The sequence below is a fragment of the Pipistrellus kuhlii genome, unplaced genomic scaffold, assembly GCF_014108245.1.
Source record: "Pipistrellus kuhlii isolate mPipKuh1 unplaced genomic scaffold, mPipKuh1.p scaffold_m20_p_15, whole genome shotgun sequence".
In the NCBI taxonomy this organism is placed as follows: Eukaryota; Metazoa; Chordata; class Mammalia; order Chiroptera; family Vespertilionidae; genus Pipistrellus; species Pipistrellus kuhlii.
In genome coordinates, this window is record NW_023425460.1 from 10,963,054 (window position 1) to 10,988,321 (window position 25,268).

Consider the following 25,268-nt stretch of genomic DNA (forward strand, 5'->3'; position numbering starts at 1 on the left):
TGTAATGTGAGCACGGTAGCAAAAAGACCACGATAAGTGGCTTATCTTAGTGCCCTTTGGTATTGATTTTTGTCCATTGTACTGGTACACAGTTTCGATGACAGACATCTTATGCCAGAACATCTCAGATTTCCAGGAATTTCAGGAGCATCTGTGATATATACAAATACAACACAAAGAAGGCTCAATGTTATTTACTTGACAATGTTTCCCATGTAATTTTAACAAACCAAATAAGCGCAATTAGTTTAATATTTCTCTGTTAAAAGAGAAAAAGCAAATATTTTAAGGTACTCCAGGGACATTCCCAAAGCCATTTCCAAATCAAGAAAAAGACTTAAATTTTGCATCAGCTTATTTTTTATATTTAAATTTATATACTTAATTAAATTTATTCCAGTCTTATTCAGCTTGACACAAAATTTCCATTCTCAAGATAATCTTTTCATAAACCTTCAACAACTTTTTTTTTTTTTAACAATAGATTTTGTTGTTTTTATTCTTTCTGATTTTTGAAACAACCAGTCTCATTTTAGGACAAAATTACTTTTTTCCCCTCTTAAAAATACATATTTATACCTTACACTTTTTATTATTGAAAACATTATTTTTATAAGCTGCAAACATAGGTTTTTAATATATATATATTTCAGAGAAGAAAGGACAGGGAGAAAGAAATATCAATGATGAAAGAAAATCATTAACCGGTTGCCTCCTGCATGCCCTCCACTGGGGATTGAGCCTACAACACGGGCATGGCCCTGACCGGGAATCGGACCATCACCTCCTGGTTCATAGATCAGTGGTCAATCACTGAGCCATGCAGGCCAGACATAGAAATATGGGTTTTTACTGGCAAATATATTTCATAATTTTTTGAAACTTGCTTTCTCAACAAAGCATAAGAAGTATTTATTAACAGATTTAAATTTAGTTTTAGCTCTACTAAAGATTAATCTTAGATCACATGAACTTGAAAAACATTTCTGTTCTTATATTTTTGAGAATTTTAGAATAGCCCACCCTTATATGTGCTTGATTTTTAAACCAATCATGTAGGGTTTTTTTTAAGCAAATAATACCATTTGGACATAGAAAATGCTACACATCTACAAACATATATAGACACATGAACATACAAACATGTAAACAGATTTCATGGCTAGCATAAAAGAAGTAGGATCTATTAAAAGGATCTTTACTCCCCATCGCCTCTATCAGCCAGTCTAGCAACATTGTAGATATCTTTTTCTAGTTTCAGTTCTAATTTTCTAATCCTGGCTCCTGCCTCTAGCTGGGTGTGTGTGGCTATCTGAACCACCCCTAAGAGGGGCCAGCTTGAAGCTGTGGCCATTTACTTTCCTTCCTGGCCACAGTGTGTAATGTGTACTTCTTCAAACAAAGGCATAAGAATAGCCAGTGTGTTGGGGGTGTCCTTGTACTTACATGGCAGGCCACAGGAATCTAGTATATGGGCCACCCTTCTCCACAGGGAAGTAGTTGGTCAACCGGGGTTTCCCATTGGATGCTTTTTTCCTAAAGGCCCATTTCTTAGGTCTCCTGCCTGGCTCACCACTTTTTACTTAAAATTTCCCAGGGCTGAGAGACTAGAGCATGAGGCTGACAACCCTGTCATTACATTTATTAAGGCACCTAAGATATGAGAAGCATCTTGGGAGGTGGCAAGGTGACTTGGATATCCACTGCACCTTCTATCCCCCAGAGTCTGTTTTATAGTTAAACTAGAGGCCCGTTGCACGAAGATTCATGCAATAGGCCTTTCTTCCCCTGGCTGCTGGCACTGGTTTTCCTCTGGCACCCTGGACCCAGGCCTTTGCTCTGGCTAGAGCCTTCTGTCTTCACTCTGGCTAGAGTCTTCAGCCTTCCCTCCAGCTAAAGTGTCACTCCTTTAGCTCCCTCTGCCCCTGCCCTCCTCCTCATAGCAGGCATTCCGCCCTGCCTGGCTGCTCCACTCCTGCATGCATGTTGCCCAGAGGCCCAGAGCAACTGGAGGGGGGCAGGGCTGCCACCATCTTTGTTGGGTTAATTTGCATACTTTCTCCCGATTGGCTGTGGGCATCATGAAGTGATGAATAATTTGCATATTTCTCTTTTATTGGTTTAGAAGCACTGAGTTTAGGTGCTGGGAAAGAAATGTGTGTTTCAATTCACTGTAGCTAAGATTTGGAAATAGCCTTCTGTGGGTGTGTATATGAGGCCTGGTGCATGAATTCGTGCATGGGAGGGGTCCAGACAGCCTGGTCAGCGCGAGGGGATATGGGTGGTTGGACGGCCTACCTGCTGATCGAACTCCTGGTAGGGGACAATTTGCATATTAGCCTTTTATTATAGGATATACACTAAATGGCCAGATTATTAAGCATTCAGAGATCATAATAATCTGGCCACTCAGTGTATATCAGCGTTTTTCAACCGCTGTTCCGCGGCACATGTTGCCTGGTGTGCCGTAGGTGCAGACAAGACAAGAATTTTATAATTTTTCACTATTTTGTTTACTTAATATTTCATAATAAAGTAATTATAAAATACTTTCTTTGTGTTTATTTTATTCCTATTCAAGAGAATTACTTTATATATAGTCAATATAGGCACAGAGTTAAATTTTTTAACATTTTCTAATGGTGGTGTGCCTCGTGATTTTTTTCATGAAACAAGTGTGCCTTTGCCCAAAAAAGGTTGAAAAACACTGGTGTATATGATAGATTAGATAGATAGATAGATAGATAGATAGATAGCCACCTAGTTTTCAGCGCCTAGGAAAATGTCCCTTACTAGTGGTTAAAAAGTGAATCAATTGGGTATGTGGCTCCTTGCAGAATACTCCGCTATTTTTAGCCCAGCTAATGTGGTTTTGTTTGTTTTTGTTTCTATTAGTTACACAGATTTGTAATATTAGGCAATGTGGTTTTGAAATCTATATGTATTTATCATTTAATTCCATTGAAGTGTTTGATGTAGTTTCCAAACTTTGAATTAGTGATTTCAGCTCTATTTGCTACTTTGTTTACTCGAGGCAATATATTCATTCTGTATATTTTCTTTAAAAAAAAAACACAAAAATTAACAACCCATCTCCTAGGTTTTGCCATCTCAGAGTAACAGCTCCATCTTGTGAGCCTTTAGGCTATTGCAGCGAAAACTTTAAAAGCCCTTTGTTCTGGTATCATAGACGGACAGATCCTACATTTTAAAATGCCAGAGTAGTGGTACCAGATAGATGTTGAAAACGACCTGTCTCCATTCTCTGTGGTCTTTATGTTGTTAGCAAGTAGGCAGCAGGATGTTTAGAACAAAACCCAAGGAGTGTTTTTATCTCCCCTGGTTGACCAAGGTTTACACTCTTGATTATAAATCTGTGTAGCTTTTCTGCTTGGTTAAAAGTAGCAGCAAGGTAATTATTGGCTTGAAACCTTTGATTTAGTCTCTTGTAGCTCATCCGTCCCTGTTTTTTGTTTGTATGTTTTTAATTTAATTTATTGGGGTGACATTGGTTTATAAAATTATATGGGCTTCAGGTGTATAATTCTATAAGTCCCTGTTTTGTTTTTTTATACAAAGTAACAAAGATGTAATTCTAAGAAATTGTGTGACTAAATGATTTTTATTTTAAATCAACTTTAAAAATACATTTTATAATACAGTAATTGACTACTTAGCTTCTTCATGTGTGCTTTTTATTGAGGCTATCGACTGAAAACTGAATTTAAAGTTTTGTTCCTTGGTAAAATTAATTTTCTGACTCCTCAAAGCTCAGTTTTAATTAGAGATCATATGTCAAGTTGGTATTTGACTGAAGTATGCAAAATGAGATGACTGATTTTCTTTCATTGTTTTTCTAAATAATAAGCACTTGGAAATTTTTTAAATGTATCATTCATTTTAAAGTAATCAATATTAATCTCTCTCTAAAGTAATCAATATTAAGGCTGGAAACTAATTATACTTAGAAATGCTTTTGGTAAAAATATTTTTGGAACATATTATTTTATTTCAATGTCCTTTTGAGGAGTGCTGGTTTTTAAAAACAGCCAAGTTGATTCGGCTGTTAAAAACAGCCAAGTTGGGAGAATAATGTGGGTAATTGAGCTGATTAATTTTGTTTGAGGATAAAACTAAATGATGACAAAGTAATTAAACTGATCTGGGATTTGTTTTTCAAACCACCTTCTGGAATAGGTGATCCAAAAACATTTTGAGTAATTTCAGAGTCACAATGGAAATGAGTAGGCATTGGAGATGGTTGTTTTGAAGATGTACTTACTCAGTGATACAAGTTCTGTTATGTTTAAAAACTACTTCCCTTCTTTATAGAAACATTCTTTCCACACACACCCCTACTATTTTATTATGAAAAATATACAACATCCAATAAAATTTGGAAAATTATACTGTGGATAAACGTACACCCACCACCTTGATTTTGTAATAGTTTAGCAGAACAGTATTTTGCAAGAATAATACCTTGCAAAAATAATATTTTGTTTTGTCTCTTCACTAGTCTGTCTTATTTTTTGATGCATTTTATTGATAGTCCATTGATTTCAAAGATCAGATACAATGAACAGTTTCCCTTTGGAGGAACCAGGGCCTGCTTATTGAAGAGAATGAATTAGCTCTTGTGACCATCTGACCTTCTGTTTTTCAGGATGTGTTCAACATGGTGGTTGAAGTACCACGCTGGTCTAATGCAAAAATGGAGGTATGTGTGCCTTTGATAGTCAGGTGTAGGATATTAGTTTTGATCTAACCCTACTGATTTGCTCAAGGGTTAAACAGCTAAAGTCCAAGGTTACCTCTTTCTAGTCCCAATCTGTTTTCCAGTTGTATCTCCCATTGCCTGCCAATTATTCCTCTGTGTTCCAACTAAACTCATCTGTTTACAGTTTACAAATATGCTACAGACTTTTCTTCTTTTACATCTTCGCTCTGGAGTTCCCAAAGCCTGGAATTATCTTTTTCTCCTCTGTCCTGTTCTTTTTAAGTTCATTATTGACTTCTCAGAGTCAACAGGCTTTCCTTGGTCCCCCCAGCCACAAATGATCTTATTGGAATTTCTGTTGCATTTCCTTCTGATGTTAATTGTTAATTTCCTTCTGATGACACATAAGATATTTGTTTTTCTGTTAAGGATATTTATTATGTGTTTTATGTCAATTGAGCTTTTTAAACGTAATCACACTTAGCATGTAATAGATATTCAAATGCTTCAATAATTTTAAATGCTCTGAAGGAAAGCTGAATTTGGTAATATTTATTTTGCCCTTTTATTAAAAATCTTTTATTTCTTAAATGTTAGGATTTATTCTAGGTAAGTTTAATTTTTTCCCCCTGGAATTACTAAATGTTCTTGTCCCCTTCTTGATAGTTCCTATATACCTCAAATGTTTTCCACTTAAAGGCTGGCTATGGAGGGACTTTTATTTCAAATTATAAAAATGTTACAGATAAAATATGTCATTACAGTGGAGCTAGTGGGTGTGCATTCCATAATTTCCTCAAATCCTTATTTGAATAGTATTTCACATCCAAATATGCAATGATTAGAAAATTTTTATTTCAGATTGCTACAAAGGACCCTCTGAACCCAATTAAACAAGATGTGAAGAAAGGGAAACTCCGCTATGTTGCAAATGTGTTCCCTTATAAAGGATATATCTGGAACTATGGTGCCATCCCTCAGGTATGTCTCTGTGCAATTGTTAGAAATGTACTTTGTAGCTTACAAAAATATTAACTTACTGGTGTTAGTAAAAAAAATATTTAAATATCTTCAGAAAGTTTTTGCTATAATAGATTTTAAAAACATAAGGTAATTAATTTTAATACTTCCTTGAATATCTTTTCAAGATAAACTAAAAGGTAAATATTTACAATGTTTAATTTCATATTTGAAAGTTTGTTCTTTTTTGAAATATTTATCTTTCTATATGGACTAGCAATAAATTATATAAATTCTTTCTTTACAGAATGAGTGGCGAGTCTATATTAAGAGAGACTGTGTAGGCTAATGGTGATAAAAGCACTGATTTTTGGCACCAATAAGGCTAGATTCAAATTCCAAGGTTGCCACTCCCTAAGTTACCTATTTTGTCTCTGTTTCTTCCTCCCTGAGACATGAATATCTCCCCCTGAGATATTAATAGTACTTAGCTCATATGGCTATTGTGAGGAATAAAGCACTTAGTTCACATAGCTGCTGACCTGATTCCCTCTTTAAGCCAAGCTCTCTGTGGTAAAGCAAAAATAGTATTTTCCTGAACAGTCAACCCTTTGAAGACGGGAGATATCTGTATTGTTTACAAATTTATCCCCAGCGCAATGTCAGTGTTATGTAGTAGGTCCTTATGTAACATTTGAGTGAGGAAACACTAAAATCATGTCTATTATGAGTAATCAACAGATTAAATTCCAGTTTGGTTAGGCTAATGCTGTGGCACTTAGGATTTTTACATAGAATATTCAACTTATTTTTTCCCTTATGATAAGTAGTTTGTTTTTATTAACCATTAAGTCTATTAAGTGGAACCTATTGTGAAACAATCTATAACTTTAACCAAACATAGGCCAAACACATCTAGCTTGACTTAATTATATGATTTTGTTTTGTACTTCAACTTATTTAACATTTAGCCTTGAAATACCTTCCCTCTGGGAAAACATTGCTGAAATTCTTATTCTTCTGTGGGCTTGGCTGGATCCGGTGTTCTCTATCACCCTTCATTTTTACCTTTCTGGCTTTACTCCAGCTGAGAGACAAACAAATCCAAGAAAGTGTTCTGGATCAGGAGAGAAAACCAAAACAGCAGCTACATTTTAAACTTGATTTTTTGGTAAACATAGGTCATCTGTTCTTTTTATGGGATTCTCTTTCAATTTAGCAGGAAAGAAAGCCAGTAATTTAAAGCTTCAGAAAATTCTGATCAAACTTTAAAAATATATATATATTTTATTGATTTTTTTACAGAGAGGAAGAGAGAGGGATAAAGAGTTAGAAACATCGATGAGAGAGAAACATTGATCAGCTGCCTCCTGCACACCCCTACTGCGGATGTGCCTGCAACCTGCAACCAAGGTATAATACATGCCCTTGACCAGAATCAAACCTGGGACCTTTCAGTCTGCAGGCCAACGCTCTATACACTGAGCCAAACTGGTTTCGGCCTGATCAAACTTTTTAATCTTAGCTCCTGTCAGTGATGGTACTTTTACCATCAGAACACAGTTTCTGTTTTAGTATTACTGCCTACCTACTTCTGCTTTGGAAATTTATTTTAAAGAAAATCTAGTTACTAAGTACCAAGAGTTCCTCAAAGCAGTTTTCTTTTCAGATATTTTTAAAGTAAATATTTGGGCCTGTATATGTGTTTGTATTTGTCTCAATTATTAGGTGTGTGTTTTTTCTCTTTAACCTTCACCTGAGGATATGTTTGTTTGTTTTTAATTGATTATTTTAGAGAGAGGAAGGGAAAGAGAGAGACAGAGAAACATTGGTTGATTGCCTCCTGTTCATGCCCTGACTGGAGATTGAATCTGCAACCTAGATATGTGCCCTGACCCTGTCCGGGAATTGAACCCGTAACCTTTTGGCGTGCAGGACAATGCTCTGACTGAGTCACCCAACCAGGGCATAGTTGATTTTCATTTGTTTTAAATAGGATTACTGCCTGTTTTATTTATTTTTTTATATTTTTAATTGATTTTTATTGAGAGAGGAAGGGAAAGAGATAGAAAGATAGAAATATCGATGAGAGAGAAACGTTAATATCAATTGACTGCTTCTTGCATGTCCCCGACTGGGGATCGAGCCCATAACCTGGGTGTGTACCCTAATCGAAATTGACTGGTGACCTCTTGGTTCCTGGGTTGACACTCAGTCACTGAGCCACACTGGCTGGGTGATCATTGTCTATTTTAAAGCTTAAATGAGGTTTAGCATTTCTATGCATAGTAGGAACCCTGGCATTTAATTAAAATTATGATGTGTAGGTAAGATTCTTAAATGTGAATAAAAGTTTTTCTAAATGAGAAAAAATAGCTGAAGATTAACATTTTTTCAGAAAGACTCATATGATATTTTAATGTCAACATGATCCATTCTGTCAGTAGCATGTATAGGAACGATATGCTCTAAGCATTTTTCCCCCCTAGACTTGGGAAGACCCTGGACACAATGATGAGCACACTGGTTGTTGTGGCGACAATGACCCGATTGATGTCTGTGAAATTGGAAGCAAGGTAATGTAATCTGAAATGTTTTTCTTTAGTGCTAAGATGATATTAATGTAATATATAAAGTTCGTGCTTTAAAAAATATTATGAATAATGATGTCACTTGAGATGATTAGAAGCTTCCATTTCATTTAAAGCATTTGTATAATTTGTATAATTATAATTTGTGTACTTAAACCTAGCCTAGAAAAAAATGTATGGCTATATATACAGGGTATCCCCCAAAATTATATATACTTTGAATGATTATAAAGTCAGTGTTTATTATTACTAAAATGAGTGAAAATTAAGTGAGTTATCAGCTGCTAAAGTGTGTATACTTTTTTTAATACATTTTTTTTTTATTGATTTCAGAGAAGAAGGGAGGAGAGAGAGATAGAAACATCAATGATGAGAAGGAATCATTGATCGACTACCTCCTGCACACCCCCTTCTGGGGATTGAGCCTGCAACCCGGGCATATGCCCTTGACCAGAATCGAAACCAGGACCCTTCAGTCTGCAGGCCAACTCTCTATCCACTGAGCCAAATCGTCTAGGGCAAAAGTGTGAATACATTTTGGGGGACACCCTATATATGTGGAAGAAGTAGACATGTTCTGCTTTCGAAGGCAGATGACTGGTCCATAGATGAAGGGTACTGAGAAGCAATTGTCATCTCAACACAAGACAAACCTTGCAGTTGACCTAAGCCCAGTAGATTTATGGTAGGGACTCCTCTATCAAGAAGGGGTGCTTTAAGATTCTAACTGTAGTTATATGTCTTTATGAACTTTCTCAGGCTTGGGAAAATAGTAAGCAACTGAAAAGAAAGTTGTCATTGAGTTTCTTAAGTCATCAAGTTCAGTCATATTGTATGATGTCTAACTTAGTGGCTTCTATAAAATAAAAGGTAGAGAAAGCAGATTAAAATATTTATTTGAAACAAAATTATGGGGGGGTTTATAATCAGTGACAGTTGAAAGGAAGATTAATTACCCTGGACCATGTTACTGGTTTTCCTAGGACCCATAAGTAGTGAGGGTGCGTTTTCTACTTCCATAAGACTGATGGGCATTTACTTGTTTAGCTTTTAAAAAACTGCTTAAAGGATCAATCTTAAGGGAAGTTTGCAGAAACTTGGTGTCTTCCTTATTTCACCGAGTAAAGTTTTTCTTCCAAAGTTTCATTCTGTGGTATTGTCCTGACTGTGGTTATTGACTCTCAGGTCTGTGCAAGAGGTGAAATAATCAGGGTGAAAGTTCTGGGCATATTGGCTATGATTGACGAAGGGGAGACTGACTGGAAAGTGATTGCCATCAATGTGGATGATCCTGATGCAGCCAATTATAATGGTAAGAAAGTTTAAGGAGTCTGAAGTATTTGTGCTTACATCTGATGCACCATTTAACCTCTAACGACAGAGTTGTAAGCTCTGGCCTTCAAATTCTTAAAGAATGGAGGAGAAGCAAAACATTGTTATTTCTAATGGGGAACTTAGTAATTCACTGAGTAAACTTTCTCCTTCATTCTAGGAAAGACAAAAATCTGATAGTTTGTGTTTACTATTTTTCTCCTTCATTCTAGGAAAGACAAAAATCTGATAGTTTGTGTTTACTATTTTTTCCTTTCCTTCTCATATACTTGCCCTCAGTAGGTCTATTTAGTTATTTTAAAATTTTGTTTCCATTGAAATGTAATTCATATGTCATTAGAAGTCATCATTTTTAAATGTTTATATCATCACAGAAAGGTTTATGAACAGCATGAAAGAGTCCTTAAGGATTTCTTTTTTAAAGAAATTTTTTTGTATTTCTATTACAGTTGACATACAATATTATAGTTTCAGGTATACAGCCCAGGGATTAGATATTTATATAATTTACAGAGTGATCACCCCAGTAAAACTAATATCCATCTGACACCATACATAATTATTAAAATATTACTGACTGTACTGTATTTTTTTAAAATATATTTTTATTGATTTAAGAGAGGAAGGGAGAAGGAAAGAAACATCAATGATAAGAAAGAATCATTGATCAACTGCCTCCAGCACACCCCCTACTGGGGATTGAGCCCACAACCTGGGTATGTGCCCTTGACCAGAATTGAACCCAGGGCCCTCAGTCTGCAGGCTGACACTCTATCCACTGAGCAATAGTGTCTAGGGCTGTACTGTACTTCTTACATCCCCATTACTGTTTGTAACTACCAATTTGTACTTCTTAATCCCTGTACCTTTTTCATCCATTCACTTGACCCCTTCCCACCTTGCAACCATCAAAATGTTTTCTGTATTTATGAGTTTCTATTTTGCTTGTTTGTTTATTTTGTTTTTTAGATTCTACATATATGTGAAATCATATGGCATTTGTCTTTCTCTGATTTACTTCCCTTAGCACAATGCTCTCTAGGTCCATTCATATTGCCGATGGCAAGAATTCATTCTTTTTTAAGGCTGAGTCATAGTCCATTGTATATCTACACTACTTTATCCATTCATTTATTGCTGCAATAAATATATGAGTGCATATGTCTTTATGAATTAGTGTTTTGTATTTCTTTGGATACATATCCAGAAGTGGAATTACTGGTTCCTTCTTTGTCTCTTATATAGCCTTTCTTTTAAAGTCAATTTTGTCTGGTATAAGTATTGCTACCCCAGCTTTTGTTTGTTTTCAAAATATGTTTTTCCATCTCTTTCCGTCTGTCTTTCTATCTGAAATGAGTCTCTTGTAGACAGTATATGTAAGGGTCTTGTTTTGCTAGCCATTCAGCTACCATGTGTATTTGATTAGAGTATTTGATCCATTTGCATTTAAAGTAATTGTTGAGCCAGAACCGGTTTGGCTCAGTGGATAGAGCCTGCGGACTGAAAGGTCCCAGGTTCGATTCCGGTCAAGGGCATGTACCTTGGTTGCAGGCACATCCCTAGTGGGGGATGAACAGGAGGCAGCTGGTCGATGGTTCTCTCTCATCGATGTTTGTGACTTTCTGTCCCTCTCCCTTCCTCTCTGTAAAAAAATCAATAAAATATATATTTTTAAAAATGAAATAAAAGTAATTGTTTATAGATATATAGTTATTGCCATTTTATTCATATTTTTCTTCTTTCTTCCTTTTCCTCCTTTTTCCCCTCTTCCTTCTCCTTTCTCCTTCTTTATTAGTCCTTTAATATTTCTTGTAATACTGGTTCAGAGGTGATGAAGTCCTTTAGCTTTTTCTTGTCTGAGAAGCTCTTTATCTGTCCTTCAATTCCAAATAATAGCTTTTGTTGAGTAGAGTAATTTTGATTATGGGTTCTTGCTTTCATCCCTTTGAATATTTCATGCCAGTTCATCTGGCCTGAAAAGTTTCTGTTGAGTAATAAGCTGACAGTCTTATGGAAGCTCTCTTGTAGGTAACTAACTGCTTTTCTCTTTGTTTTTAACTTTTGGCATTTTATTTGTGATGTGTATTGGGTTCATCCTATTTGGGACTTTTTTGCTTCCTGGACTTGTATGTCTTTTTCCTTCACCAGGTTAGGGAAGTTTTCAGTCATTATTTCTTCAAATAGGTCCTCAATCCCTGGCTCTCTCTTTTCCTTCAACACTATTAATTCCAGGACATTTCTCCACTCCAGCAGGAAACCCATATCTATTAGCAGTCACACCCTATTCCCACTTCCCTCAGTCCCTGGCAGGCACTTACCTATTGTCTTATCTCTATGGATTTTCCTATTCTGAACATTTCACATAAATCTCATATGATGATATGTCTGGCTTCTTTCACTTAGCATAATGTTTTCAGGGTTCATCTATATTGTAAAATGTTCAGTACTTCATTCCCCTTTTTTGGCAGTATTACTAACTTTACACAAAACTTACTTTAACTATTTTGAAGTATACAATTAGGTGGCATTTAGTACAGTCACATTGTTATGCAACCATAACCATTATCTAGTTCCAAAACATTTTCATCACTCCAGAAGGAAACTTTGTACCTTTATGCAATCACTTCCTATTTTTTCCTTCTCCCAGGCCATGACAACCACTAATATGCTTTTTATCTCTATAAATTTCCTGTTGTGGATATCTGGCATTTTTCAATCACAATTGTGTAAGCTAAGAGATCTCATAGCACTATTATTCTGTCATTATCAGGTAGTTCCAAGAAAGGTTTTTTTTTTTTTTTTTTTTTTTTGTTTGTTTTTGTTTTTGTTTTTTTAATCTTGTTAAGATTTGTCTTGCTAAGATTAATAAGAAAGATTTCTCTTGTTGCAAAGAGCATTGGACCAGGTGCCGAGATGTAGATTCTTGACTTATTAGCCATATATTAACTTGGTAACATTCATAATTATCTGTAAATACCATTTTGTGGAGAAATCAAATGAGAGACCATAGGTGAATAGGGTTTGTGAATTAAAAAGCACCATCTGAAAGGAGGATAAACTTTTACTTTCACCTTCTACACAAGAAATATTTTTTAAATATCCCAAATTAAATTGCTTTTTAGAGCATTTATAGAAAATTGGCATTATAACCAGTATCACTTTGACCCGCTTTTAAGTGTCTGTTCCATGGAATTCCTCATAAATATATGCAAAGATGTATGTACAATGGGACTGAGCCCTTTAATTTGTGGGATCAGACGCTAATTCCACTAGTGTCATTATTAAATTTAATTGTTGGACACTCACTAGTGCCTGAAGAATAGGAGAATTGGTGAGAAATTTTTTGGGAAATACCCCATACTTGGGATTTTTGGATTTTCAGATTAATTCTGTATTAGGTGATACATTTTAAGTGAATTATAAGTTCCTTGTAATTGATCAGTGTTTTAAATAGTTCCCAGTTCACTTTGTGAACTTTCCATACTTTTAGTGGTACTATAAACAAAATGTGTGATATTTGTTTAACTGTGTGTGATATAAATTGGACTTAAAGTTATTTTATACAAATACCAATAAGCTTTTGTTGTTAAATGTATTCCTCCTTCCAAAAACACTTTTTCTAATTGATATTTTTAGCACTTGCATTTTCTGTTTGCTTTCATTGAGGGGCAGTTTGATCAATTAAAGTTGATGGATGTACAGAAACTTTTTAAAAGTTTTTTTAAACACTTTGCTGTTGGCCAGAACAAGAGCATTATGATTTAGAATGCCAACACTTCACTATAGTTAGAATAGTCTAGTCACATTTAATATATAATTCATCAGTGGTTATCCATGTCATCCATTTTTCTTGTCTTTAGTATGTAATTGTGGTGAATTGAGGCTCTATTCATAGAGCCTCAACCTGTCTTTCTTAGTATCATCTGTCCATCTCATAGAAGATACCCAAACATTTGCCAAACTGTTCTTTCATTATTTAGCTCCAATCATTTCTCCTTTTTCTCAACTAATAGAAGTTACCATTGTACTGGTTGTTCTCTTACCACTTAGTGTCAGAGATATTCTAAGATACTAGTTTATTTCTTTTGAATGTGTATATGCATTCCCTTCTCAACAAAATAGTTAGCTCTAATATGATCTTGAACTTTTTTCATAACCATCCCATAGTTCTTTCAAAGTAAAGATGTACTTGATATTTTATCACATAAGTAATTATGTATGCACCTTGCAATCTGCTTATTCTCTTCTAAGGTATTAATGATGTCAAGCGGCTGAAACCTGGCTACCTGGAAGCTACTGTGGATTGGTTTAGAAGGTACAAGGTTCCTGATGGAAAACCAGAGAACCAGTTTTCTTTCAATGCGGAATTTAAAGATAAGGTAATGTGTCATTCAGAACTGTGGCTTCAAGTCTGTTTGTATCGAGGCTTATAATTTAACTGCTGTTACCATTTAAAGACTACATGATCATTTAAAAAATGTCTAAAGACATAACTTAATGTTGATTTATTCATTTGAATGTTTTCTTCCATTTTTGACCCAAGGAATGATTCAAAAGAGACAAAGTTATCGGGCTTTGGGAAAATGATGATACTAAGAAAAGAATACTTTTCTAACAATGTAATGCATATCTCTTCAAATTATAGGATTTTGCAACTGACGTTATTAAAAGCACTCATGACTATTGGAGAGCATTAGTGACGAAGAAAACCGATGGAAAAGGAATCAGTTGGTAAGCACTCACTCTTTTCATGTTTATCACACAAAGTAGACCAGCTTGCTCCAAAGGTTTTAACAGCCACACATTATCATCACTTCTACTTATAAAAGAGCTTCTGTTGTTGAATGTATTCCTCCTTCCAAAAATATTTTTCCTAGTTGATATTTTTAGCATTTGTGTCTTTGTATTCAGTGCTCAAGTGAGTGGGAAGGTAAATAAACGCCTGAAAAGTGCCCATAAGATACCTGAAAAAGGACAAACTAAAACTGTGAGGGGACAGTGAGATCAGAACATTCTGAGAGTAAGTAATTAGGAAAGGCATTAAGGAGTCAGAATGGAATGGGTGAAATAAGGCTGAGGGCTAGGGTAAGTATTCTCTGATGTAAATGTGTAAGGTGCATCACAAATAACCAGTATCTACCATGCACACAACCTTTACTGCCACTAACAGTAGGTAATATTTACATGTTTGCAAAGCATGTAACAGAGAATAAGCAGATTGAACTTAACCAAAGTGTTTTCAGAGTTAGGACTCGTACTCAAGTCTATCTGGCACTCGATATTCAGGCCAATATACTTCCTCTGAGCCTTTGAAGATTTGTAAGAGAATGTCCATTATCATCTCTTAACTAATGTCTTGGAAATAATAGTTAATGAAGAAACCATGTGTTTTGATGTAGGAACATTGAAAAGGGGGAAGCATATTGTGGTAGATGATATGATTGGTGCCCAGAAAACACTAGAAAAAATAAAGAAGTCAGTAATTACAGAATGAGTATGTATGTACAGTTGACCCTTGAACAATCTGAGTTTGAATTGCTTGGGTCCACTTACATGTGGATTTTTTTCAAAAAATTCATACAGCACTGTAAATGTTATTTTCTCTTCCTTATGATTTTCTTAATAACATTTTCTTTTCTCTAAGCTTACTTTATTGTAAGAATACATATAACATACAAAGTATGTGTTAATAAACTTTGTTATCAGTAAAGCTTCCGGTCATTAGTTAAGTTTTGGCAGAGTCAGAAGTTACATGTGGCCCTAGCCAGTGTGGCTCAGTGGATAGAACGCCATCCTGCACCCAGGCTCCTCCCTGGCCGCAGCCCTGGTCCGAGCTTGTGCAGGAGGCAACCAGTCAGTGTGTTTCTCTCACATCGATGTTTCTCTCTGTCTTTCCCTCTTTCTTCCACTCTCCCTAAAAATCAATGGAAAAATATCCTTGTGTGAGGATTAACAACAGCAAAAGTTATATGTGAATTTTTTTACTTTATGGGGGTGGGGTTGGTGCCCTTAAGCCTCATGTTGTTCCAGGTTCAACTGTAAAAATGAGATCATATGGTATTTATCTTTTTCTGTCTGACTTATTTAACTTAATGTCTTCAAGGTCTATCCATGTTGTTGTAAATAGCAAGATTTCATTCTTTTTTTAGTAGCTGAATAATATTCCATTTTTATAGCTGAACAATATGATGTTTTCTTTACCCATTCATTCATCAATGAACATTTAGGTTATTCCATGTCTTGGCTATTATAAATAACTAGGGGCCCATTGCACAAATTCGTGCTCCTTGAAAGTAACAGTGGGGCCATGAGGCCGCAGTGGGCACAGGGGCAGGTCTCATCCCATCCTCCGGCCCCCTCACCCAGCCCCTCCTGCCATGGCCCCCCATCACTGCTGTTCCCATGTGCTGATGGCGCCGGCCCCACTTGCACCCGCTAATGGCGCCGAGCAGCAATTGGGGCCAGCATTGTCCGCAATCATGAGCAGCGGCTGCTGCCACGATCGCCCCTCAGGAGCAGGGGGAGGTAGAGAAGCCCTCAGGGTGATCACCGCCACTCACACCATCTGACAGTGCTAAGTGATCAGAGCCAGCAGTGGGTGCGAGTGCTGGGTGGGACCATGGCATGCATGATAGCAAAGAATTTTCAGTAACCACAGAAGCTCGCCCCGATGACAGCAACTGGTGCCCCGCCTTGTTCTGGTGCCCCTGCTCACCTGCTCCACCATCCTGCTGCGGCCAACGCCCACCATGTTCTGTGTGCACCCCCTAGTGTCAGCACACATCATAGCGACCAATTGTTCGGATGTAACGCCATTCAGTCTATTTGCATTTTAGGGTTTTATAATATACAGATGCTTCAATGAACATGACAGTGCATATGTGTTTTTGAATTAATATTTTCATTTTCATCAGGTAAATACCCAGAAGTAGAATTCTAGATCATATGTTAGTTGTAGTTTCAATTTTTTGAGGAATCCCTCCCTATGCTGTTTTCCATAGTGGCTGTGTACATTTTCCATTAACAGTGCACAAGAATTCCCTTTTTTCAACATCATTGCTGACACTTGTTGCTTGTCTTTTTGATGACAGTCATTTTAACAGATGTGAGATTTTCTCATTGTGGTTTTGATTTGCATTTCCCTGATGATTATTGATGTTGAACATCTTTTCATGTAGCTTTTTGGTATGTGGGACAACGCTCCAACCAACTGAGCCACCTGGCTGGAGCAATGAGATTATTTTCTTAATTTCTCTCTGTGATAGCTTTTAGTAATGTACAGAAGTGCAGCCGTTCATGTATACTGATTTTATATCCTACAACTTGAGTAAACCTGATGTTCAAGTAAATTGAACTTGAATCTCCTGTGGCCTACCATCTTTCAACATGTTTTTTGACTCTTGAGAGAAGTTTTTGTTACTGCAACTCATGACTGCCTTTGTTTTATTTAACAGCATGAACACCACAGTGTCTGGGAGCCCCTACAAGTGTGATCCAGACGCTGCCAAAGCCATTGTGGATGCTGTACGTAAATGCTTCCTTGAAAAAGGACAAATATGGTGCTAAATGGGGAGGGAAAGCACTGCTTTCACCAACTGCTAGAGTACCTCCTGTATGCATATTACTGTGTGAGGTCTTGAACTTACAAAACATGAACACACGTAAGCAAACATTTGACTGCATGTAAAAGCTGAATAGTGTCCTAGTCCACCCTCAATGGGGCAGATAGCAAAGTAGTACAATTTGTACTACTAACCCAAGTGCCTATGTACCTATTACAGGCCATTTTTCACAAAAGAATCAACAGGAACTTACTTGTCAAGGTCAGTTAAAGTTATCACATTTTAGGTATTGTTGCAGGGGTGGTTCATAATCCTAGAAAAGATTTTCATGTAAGGCAGTTAAATTTTTAAATTATCTATTTCAGAGAGGAAGGGAGAGAGAGGTAGACACATCAGTGATGAGAGAGAATCATAGATCGGCTGCCTTCTGCATGCCCCCCACTATGGATCGAGCCCGCAACACAGGCATGGGCCCTGACCTGGAATCAAACTGTGACCTCCTGGCTAATAGGTTGATGCTCGACCACTGAGCCACGCTGGCCAGGCTAAGGCAGTAAACTTTTCATCAAAGAAATATTGTAATTTTGTTTCTGTACTATTTTTTTATCTGATTCAGATTAACCAATATATTTAACTAGATCATCTTAATTTATTCTCATTTACAATATTAAATAAGGAAAACAAAATTAGATCTGATTTTGTACTGCTTTTTAATTGAGTAAAAGGAAAAATAATTTAGTTATAAAGCCAATAATGGATATTTATTTTTATGTATGAATCCTGACAAAGTTGAAACGAATAAGAAAATTTGGATAGGAAAAGGTATTGGTTGGCAATCATAATGTCTCAATGAGAACACTCTGCCTACATTATATATTTATAATATATATTAAATCACCATGTGTGTAAATCATGCCGGGACCGGTTTGGCTCAATGGATAGAGTGTCGGCTTGGGGACTGAAGGGCCCCAGGTTGGATTCTGGTCAAGGGCATGTACCTTGGTTGCGGGCATATCCCCAGTGTGTGGGGGGGGGGGAGTGCAAGAGGCAGCTGATCTATGACTCTCTCTCATCGATGTTTCTAACTCTCTGTCTCTCTCCCTTCCTCTCTGTACAAAATCAATAAAATATTTTTTTTAAAAAAAATCACTATGTGTGTAAATAAGTTTTTATTCTTTATTTCAAAATACGTTTATTTTTATTATTCTCATGTGTGTCATTAAAAGGGGCTTGGATTTGTTAACTTTTTTAGCAGTAGAGCAAACATTGCCTTATTCCTATATTATTTTTTGAACCTAAAAATTAGAATAGTCTTCTGTTCAGATTCATTTTCATTTTTGTCAGTATACTTTTTTAGTTTTTTTTTTTTTTTTTTAAGGATTAGACTAATATATTTTAATATTTTGTTTTAGTTACCACCACCATGTGAATCTGCCTGCACAATACCTGCAGATGGTAAGAACAATATCCTAATAAATTACATTAAACCTTATGTGAATGTGTGGGAAAATTATATCTATAGATAAATCTTACATACCGCATCCATACAAAGAAAGAAAAGGGGAGAGGAAACATTTGTCGAGTTTCATAATGTCTGTAGAAAGGAAGATGGTTGTACGCACCACCTCTGGTGTCAGCCCTGATCACAGCCGTTTCCGCACCATGGCCCACTCTGGCGTCTGGGTACATGCTTCATGGGCACTGGAGCAGGCTGGGCTCTGGGTCCCCATCTGGCCCCAGGCTGCTTCACCCAGAACGAGTTCTCTCCCCCTCTAGATTGAGAATTCGCTATCAGGTTCCTCTCATGAGAAGCACAAGTTTATATGATTAGTATCAAGAGTAAGGAAGCCTAAATGAAAGCACTGGTAAATTACCTATGTTTGCAATAGTGAAACTTGTAAGTATGAAAGTTTGTTTTAAGATAATCAATAATAGGACACATTAAAGCAAATATATTCTTCTTTGTTACATGTTGGGTATATTTTGATTCTTAATGAGGGTTCTAATTTGTTTTTCTTTTCTCTAAATATAGTGGATAAATGGTTCCATCACCAGAAAAACTAAGGAAATTTCTCCGGAATACAAGCTGATATTACTGCATCATATTCATCTGGAAGTATTAGATGCAAAAGTAGTGGCTTTTCTAAGCTTTAAATTTATAGAACTAATCTAACAAAGAAAATTCTGCTGTGACCAATCCAATATATTTAGTATGTTATCCATATGTAAGCATTTTTCATCTCAGCTAAGATAACTATGAGCACATGCTTAAATATCAAAGCAGTTATTGGAATTTGGAAGTCATTTGTGAATAAATGTGCGAGATATTGGATGTATATGTTTACTATGTGTTAGGAAATAAAATTATTTTGCTGAAATTTGTCTTATATTTTCATTTTAATCTGAAGCCAGACATTACCAAGCAGGCATGGGTGCTATTTGTTGTTCAATAATTTTTAGACTAAAACTGATTTTACTTTTAGGAATCTGAGAATGAAATTCCTTATTTTTACAGTAGTCTTGCTACTGTGGTCTTGCCTAATTCCTACCATCCCACTGTAAAGCAAAAGCTTTTAAATTTATATCATATTAGCAGAAAACACAACCTTGCTCACCTTTTTTTAAAATTACTTTTTTGAGTAAGGTATCACATATTTGTCTTCATCCCCCCACCCACCCATTCCCTTCCCAAACCTCTCCCCATGTATGCCCCCTCGCCCCTGTTGTTCGTGACCACTGGTTAGGCTCATATGCAAGCACAAAGTCCTTTGGTTGATCTCTCTCCCTTACTCCACCTTCCCCTTCCTTCCCTCTGAGGTTTGACAGTCTGACCGATGCTGTTCTTGTTCATCAGTCTATGTTGTTCATTATTTCCCCTAGATCAGTGTTTCCCAAAGTGTGGTACGCGTACCCCCAGGGGTACGGGAAGAGTTTGGTGGGGGTACGCACTGCACCGTGCTTAGCTGCGCCTAATTCTACGTTCTCGTGAGTGCGAGGGGTACTCAGCGTTACGAAAATTATAGAAGGGGTACACATATGTCAAAAGTTTGGGAAACACTGCCCTAGATGAGTAAGCTCATGTGATACTAGAAATACATTTATAAGAACCGAAAATGAGACAAACAATATTGGTTCTGCCGAGAGGCAAATTAATCAGTCAATAGTGAGTTTTCTTTCTGGGCCAACGGTTCTTTTGAGTCCCAATTTCTATGTCAAACAGTTCCTTATGTGTATATATCAGCAATGATATTTCACTTCTGGATGGTGGACAAATGGTGGTAATGCAGGTCCGACCCTCTCTGGTTTGGTCCTGGGCAACCTGCAGTGACACACAGCTGCTGACTGTTAGTATGGCAAGGCGTCGTCAGCGTCTTCCATTTCTGGACTGCTTCTCTTCTGTCTTCATGGCTTGAGCACTCCTGTCAATTCCTCTCTGTTGCAGGAATCCCCATGGTCTCAGAGTTGTTTTCTGAAAATATGTATATTCTCAATCAAAAGTTAATAAAGGAATCTTCTATAAATTTGACTTGTGATCCTTTTTCATTTTTTGCCCAAATGATTTTCCTTTGGCTTGTTTTGACACCATGTATGTTTTACATGGGTGTCTTGCCTTGCTCACCGTTTGAAGTGATAGTTACCTTCTTTACTTCCCTAGGCAACTAATTGAACTCTTAAGTTATTTTCATTATTCTCTGAGTTATCAGCCAGAATAGCTTTGTGATTAAGTTCGTGGGCTGTGGACCTGTACAGACCTGAGTTTTTAATCCTAGCCCATCTACTTATTAATTCTGTAATCTTAGGTCAGTTCCCACCCAATTCCGTTCCTTCATTTGTAAAAAGAGATGAGCCAGGCTGGCGTGGCTCAGTGGTTGAGCATCCACCTATGAATCAGGAGCTCACGGTTCGATTCCCAGTGTGGGGCGTGTAGGAGGCAGCCAATCAGTGATTCTCTTTTTGATGTTTTTACCTATCTCTCCCTCTCCCTTCCTCTCTGAAATCTATACAAATATATATATTTTTTAAAGTGAAGAGTTGCCGAAACCGGTTTGGCTCAATGGATAGAGCGTTGGCGTGGGGCCTGAAAGGTCCGGGGTTCGATTCTGGTCAAGGGCATGTACCTTGGTTGCGGGCATATCCCCAGTGGGGGGTGTGCAAGAAGCAGCTGATCAATGACTCTCTCTCATCGATGTTTCTAACTCTATCTCTCTCCCTTCCTCTCTGTACAAAATTATATATATATATATATATATATATATATATATATATATATATGAAGAGATGTGATTCACATATATTAAGCCAACATTTTGAAATTTTTAATGAGATCATTGTGTCACAGGCAGCAGTAAGAAATAGAGGGATTCTCTCTAGATTTCCCCAAAGGTAAGATTTTGTAAAACTATAGTATATCACAGCCAGGACACTGACCTTTATACAATCCATCGATCTTATTATACAAGGTAATCACCTATGTAAGTTCTTGCATCCTACAAGATACTAATTCTTTCCTATGTTTTTCTCTAAAAGTCTATGGTCCATTTTGAGTTTGTTGTATAAGGTGTTAAGGTTTAAGTCAAAGTTCTTTCCCCCCCCCTTCCTATGGATGTTCAGTTGCTTCAGTTCGATTTGTTACAAGGTTTTTCTTCATTAAATTGGTTTTGTGCTTCTGGTAAGTACCAGATGCCTGGGTCTCTTTCTGGGTCCTCTGCTTGTTCCACTGACCTATGTGTTTGTCCCCCTCTCAGTACCACACTCTAGACTTCTGTAGCAACATGGTAAGCCTTACTACCACTTGGAGGACTTCCTCCCACTTCAGTCTCTATCAGGATTTATTTTACTAGTTGTTTAAATGTGCCTTCTCATTTAAAATTTTTTTCTATCTTCTCTATTATCCTCACTCAAGGATATTTTTCCATTGATTTTTAGAGAGTGTGGAAGAGAGAGGGAAAGACAAAGAAAACACCGATGTGAGAGGAACACATCGATTGGTTGCCTTCTGCATTCACCCTGACCAGGTCCAGGCAGGGAGGAGCCTGCAACCAAGTTATGTGCCCTTGACCTGAATCAAACCAGGGACTCTTCAGTCCACAGGCCAACGCTCTAGCCACTGAGCCAAACTGGCTAGGGCAGTGATAGCCAAACCGCGGCTCTGGCCCCTTGAGTGTGGCTCTTTCACAAAATACCACGGCCTGGGCAAGTCTATTTTGAAGTGGCATTAGAAGAAGTTTGAGTTTAAAAAATTTGGCTCTCAAAAAGAAATTTCAATTGTTGTACTGTTGATATTTGGCTCTGTTGACTAATGAGTTTGCCAACCACTGGGCTAGGGCTAATTTAAAAAATTATATATATATATTTCAGAGAGTAAGGGAGAGAGAGGGGAGAGATAGAAACATCAATAATGAGAGAATCATTAGCTGCCTCCTTCACTCTCCTTACTGGGGATTGAGCCTGCAACCTAGTCGTGTGCCCTGGCTGGGAATTGAACCCTGACTTCCTGGTTCATAGGTCAAAGCTCAACTGCTGAGCCACACTGGCCAGGCCTCATTTAAATTTTAAAATAATACTTTCCTATGTCTGTTGTTGAGGCTTATAAAAAATCTTGCTGAGATTATGATAGATCAATTTTAGCCATGTGCTTACTTTCCTATTGTGTTTGTTAGTGATTTCAATTCCATTAAGATCAGAAAACACACTATGTATGATTTCAATACTTTTTATATTGTTAAGGTTGTTTTATGGCCCAGAATGTGGTCTGATTTGGGGCATGTTCCACGGGTGCTTAGAAAAAAACGTATTTTGATGGTGTTGGGTGGAATATTACATTTATGTTAACTAACTCCTGTAGATTGGTGGAAGTGTTCTGTATCCTTGATTTTCATCAGTTTTATCAGTTGCTGAAAGGAGGGTGTTGAAGTCCTCAGTGATGACTGTAGCTTTGTCTCCCTTTCCGGCTCTCTCAGGGCGTGTGTGTGCTTTCATGTATCGTATTTTGAGGCTCTGTTGTTTGGTGTGCACCCACTTTAGATCTCTAAGTCTTCCTGGTGGATTTATTTTTACATCATTATGTAATTTCCTCCTTGTCTTTAGTAATTTTCTTTCTTCTGTAGTCCACCTTATCGGAGATTAATATATTATAGACACTTTTTAAATTAATGTTGGCAAGGTCTATCTTTTTTATTATTTTATTTTTCAACCTACATATGTTGTTGAATTTGAAGTAAATTCTTATAAGCATCATATAGTTGAGTTGTAATTTTTTTTTTACCCATTCTTTTAATTGATATGTTCAGACCAGTGATTTTCAACCTTTTTCATCTCATGGTACATTTAATAAATTAATTACCAAAATTCTGTGGCACATCAAAAATAGGTATAATTTTGATTCATTCATACCGGATGGCTATTGTTGTGTTGGCTGTTGCCATTTTTTTATTTGACAGTCTAAGGGAAAAGAGGTCACTGTCCCTGACTAAATAGTCAGTTATTGCATGTTTTAAAATATTTTGTGGCACACTGGTTGTAAATCACTAATTTAGACCATTTTCATTTAAGATAATTATTGCCAGATAGCACTTTATCCTGTTTGGAGTTTGCTCTGCTTCTTGTGTCTGTAAGTTTGTGTCTTTCACCAAATCTGAGAAAATGTTCAGCCATATTTCTTCAAATACTCTTTCTGCCCACTCTCCTCTCTTCTGAGACTCTGATAATATGAATGCTGGGTCTTTTGTTATTGTCCCACAGGTCTGTAGGTTCTGTCTCACTCCACCCCCCAGACTATTTTCTTTTTCAGACTGTGTGAGCTCTCTTGTTCTGTCCTCATTCACCGAGTATCCTGTCATCTCCGCTCTAATTTTTTTTATTGTTTAAAGTATTATAAATAGAAGTACATGTTTCCTTTTTTTCCCCCCAGTTGACCTTACCCCAGCCCAGCAAGTCTTTTCTTTCTGTTAATTTTTTTTTTTCAGTTCTACTATTTCCATTGGTTCTTTTTTTTTTTTTTTTTTTTGTAACTACTATTTCTTTGCTAAGAGATTTTAAAAAATATTTTAGCTTATTTCAAGGGAATTTCTAATGACTGTCTAATTGCAGCTGCTTACAAATTTGTACAAATATTCACCTGTTGTCATCCACTGATTGTCTTTCCACATTCAAGTTGTGCTTTTCCTGGTTCTCAATCTGATGGGTGGTTGGTAACAGTGCCCTAGACATTTCGCCTGCTGTGTTAGGAGACTCTAGGTCCTATTGAAATCTTCTGTTTTTGCAGGTATCATCCTTCTTGGGTTAACAGGTATGTTTTGGTCTGCTTTTGTGGTCTCAAGGGCAGTATGATTTTCAGAAGCTTTGCAGGTTCATTTTGGCCCACGTGGTTTATCCGGTGCTGCTGGGACTTCTGTTGATCCCTGCAGGTGCTGCCTGAGGGTAGGTGGGTATCTCCTGGTGGAGGAGGGGTGTGGAGGTCCCCCAACTGGTCCTCCCAACCCACCCATCTGCCCTAGTGCCTCTGGATGGGAGAGGAGAGTCTTAGGTCAAAGGAATAAAGAGGCTTCCTGAATCGGTCCACCCATTACAACTGGATTTCTCCCTCAGGCTCAGCTCCACTGCCCCACATCTAGATAACTCTTGGAAAAGGGGCGTCTCAGGCCTTGTGTGGAAGGAGAGTGCCTCCCCTGGGAGATATAGATATATATATATATATACACACACACACACACACACACACACACACACACACACATATATATATATATATATATATATATATATATATATATATATTTTTTTTTTTTTTTTTTAGAGGCCTGGTGCATGAATTCGTGCATGGGTGGGGGTTCGGCCAGCCTGGCTAGGGCAAGGGGACATGGGCAGTTGGCCAGCCTGCCTACTGGTCGAACTCCTGGTCAAGGGGGCAATTTGTATTATTAGCCTTTTATTATATAGGATATACACTGAGTGGCCAGATTATTATGCATTCAGAGATCATAATAATCTGGCCACTCTGTATATAATAGATAAAATAGATAGATTATAGATAGATAGCTGGTCCTCATTATTTCTCATTGTTTGCAGATTCCAGAATTTGCCTTCTCTCTAAAATTTACCTGT

The 25,268-nt window shown here is 37.0% G+C and overlaps 1 protein-coding gene and 1 long non-coding RNA gene across 2 annotated transcripts in view; one reads left to right on the forward strand and one right to left on the reverse strand.

Moving 5' to 3' along the window:
- The window catches only part of PPA1 (inorganic pyrophosphatase 1), a 32,825-nt gene extending 13,282 nt beyond the window's left edge, over positions 1-19,543 (forward strand). Inside the window, exons 3-11 of the mRNA XM_036438245.2 lie at positions 4,667-4,720; positions 5,582-5,701; positions 8,170-8,256; positions 9,457-9,583; positions 13,855-13,982; positions 14,249-14,334; positions 17,058-17,127; positions 18,578-18,620; positions 19,198-19,543. Coding sequence (XP_036294138.1) covers positions 4,667-4,720; positions 5,582-5,701; positions 8,170-8,256; positions 9,457-9,583; positions 13,855-13,982; positions 14,249-14,334; positions 17,058-17,127; positions 18,578-18,620; positions 19,198-19,229 — 747 coding nt within the window. The 3' untranslated portion in view covers positions 19,230-19,543. The remainder of the gene's footprint in view (positions 1-4,666; positions 4,721-5,581; positions 5,702-8,169; positions 8,257-9,456; positions 9,584-13,854; positions 13,983-14,248; positions 14,335-17,057; positions 17,128-18,577; positions 18,621-19,197) is intronic.
- On the reverse strand, positions 19,404-20,887 carry LOC123652368. Its single transcript, XR_006741669.1, has 2 exons — positions 20,785-20,887; positions 19,404-19,780 (listed from the first exon to the last, which is right to left on the reverse strand). It is a non-coding gene; the product is annotated as an uncharacterized LOC123652368 (long non-coding RNA).
- Positions 20,888-25,268: the final 4,381 nt, after the last annotated feature.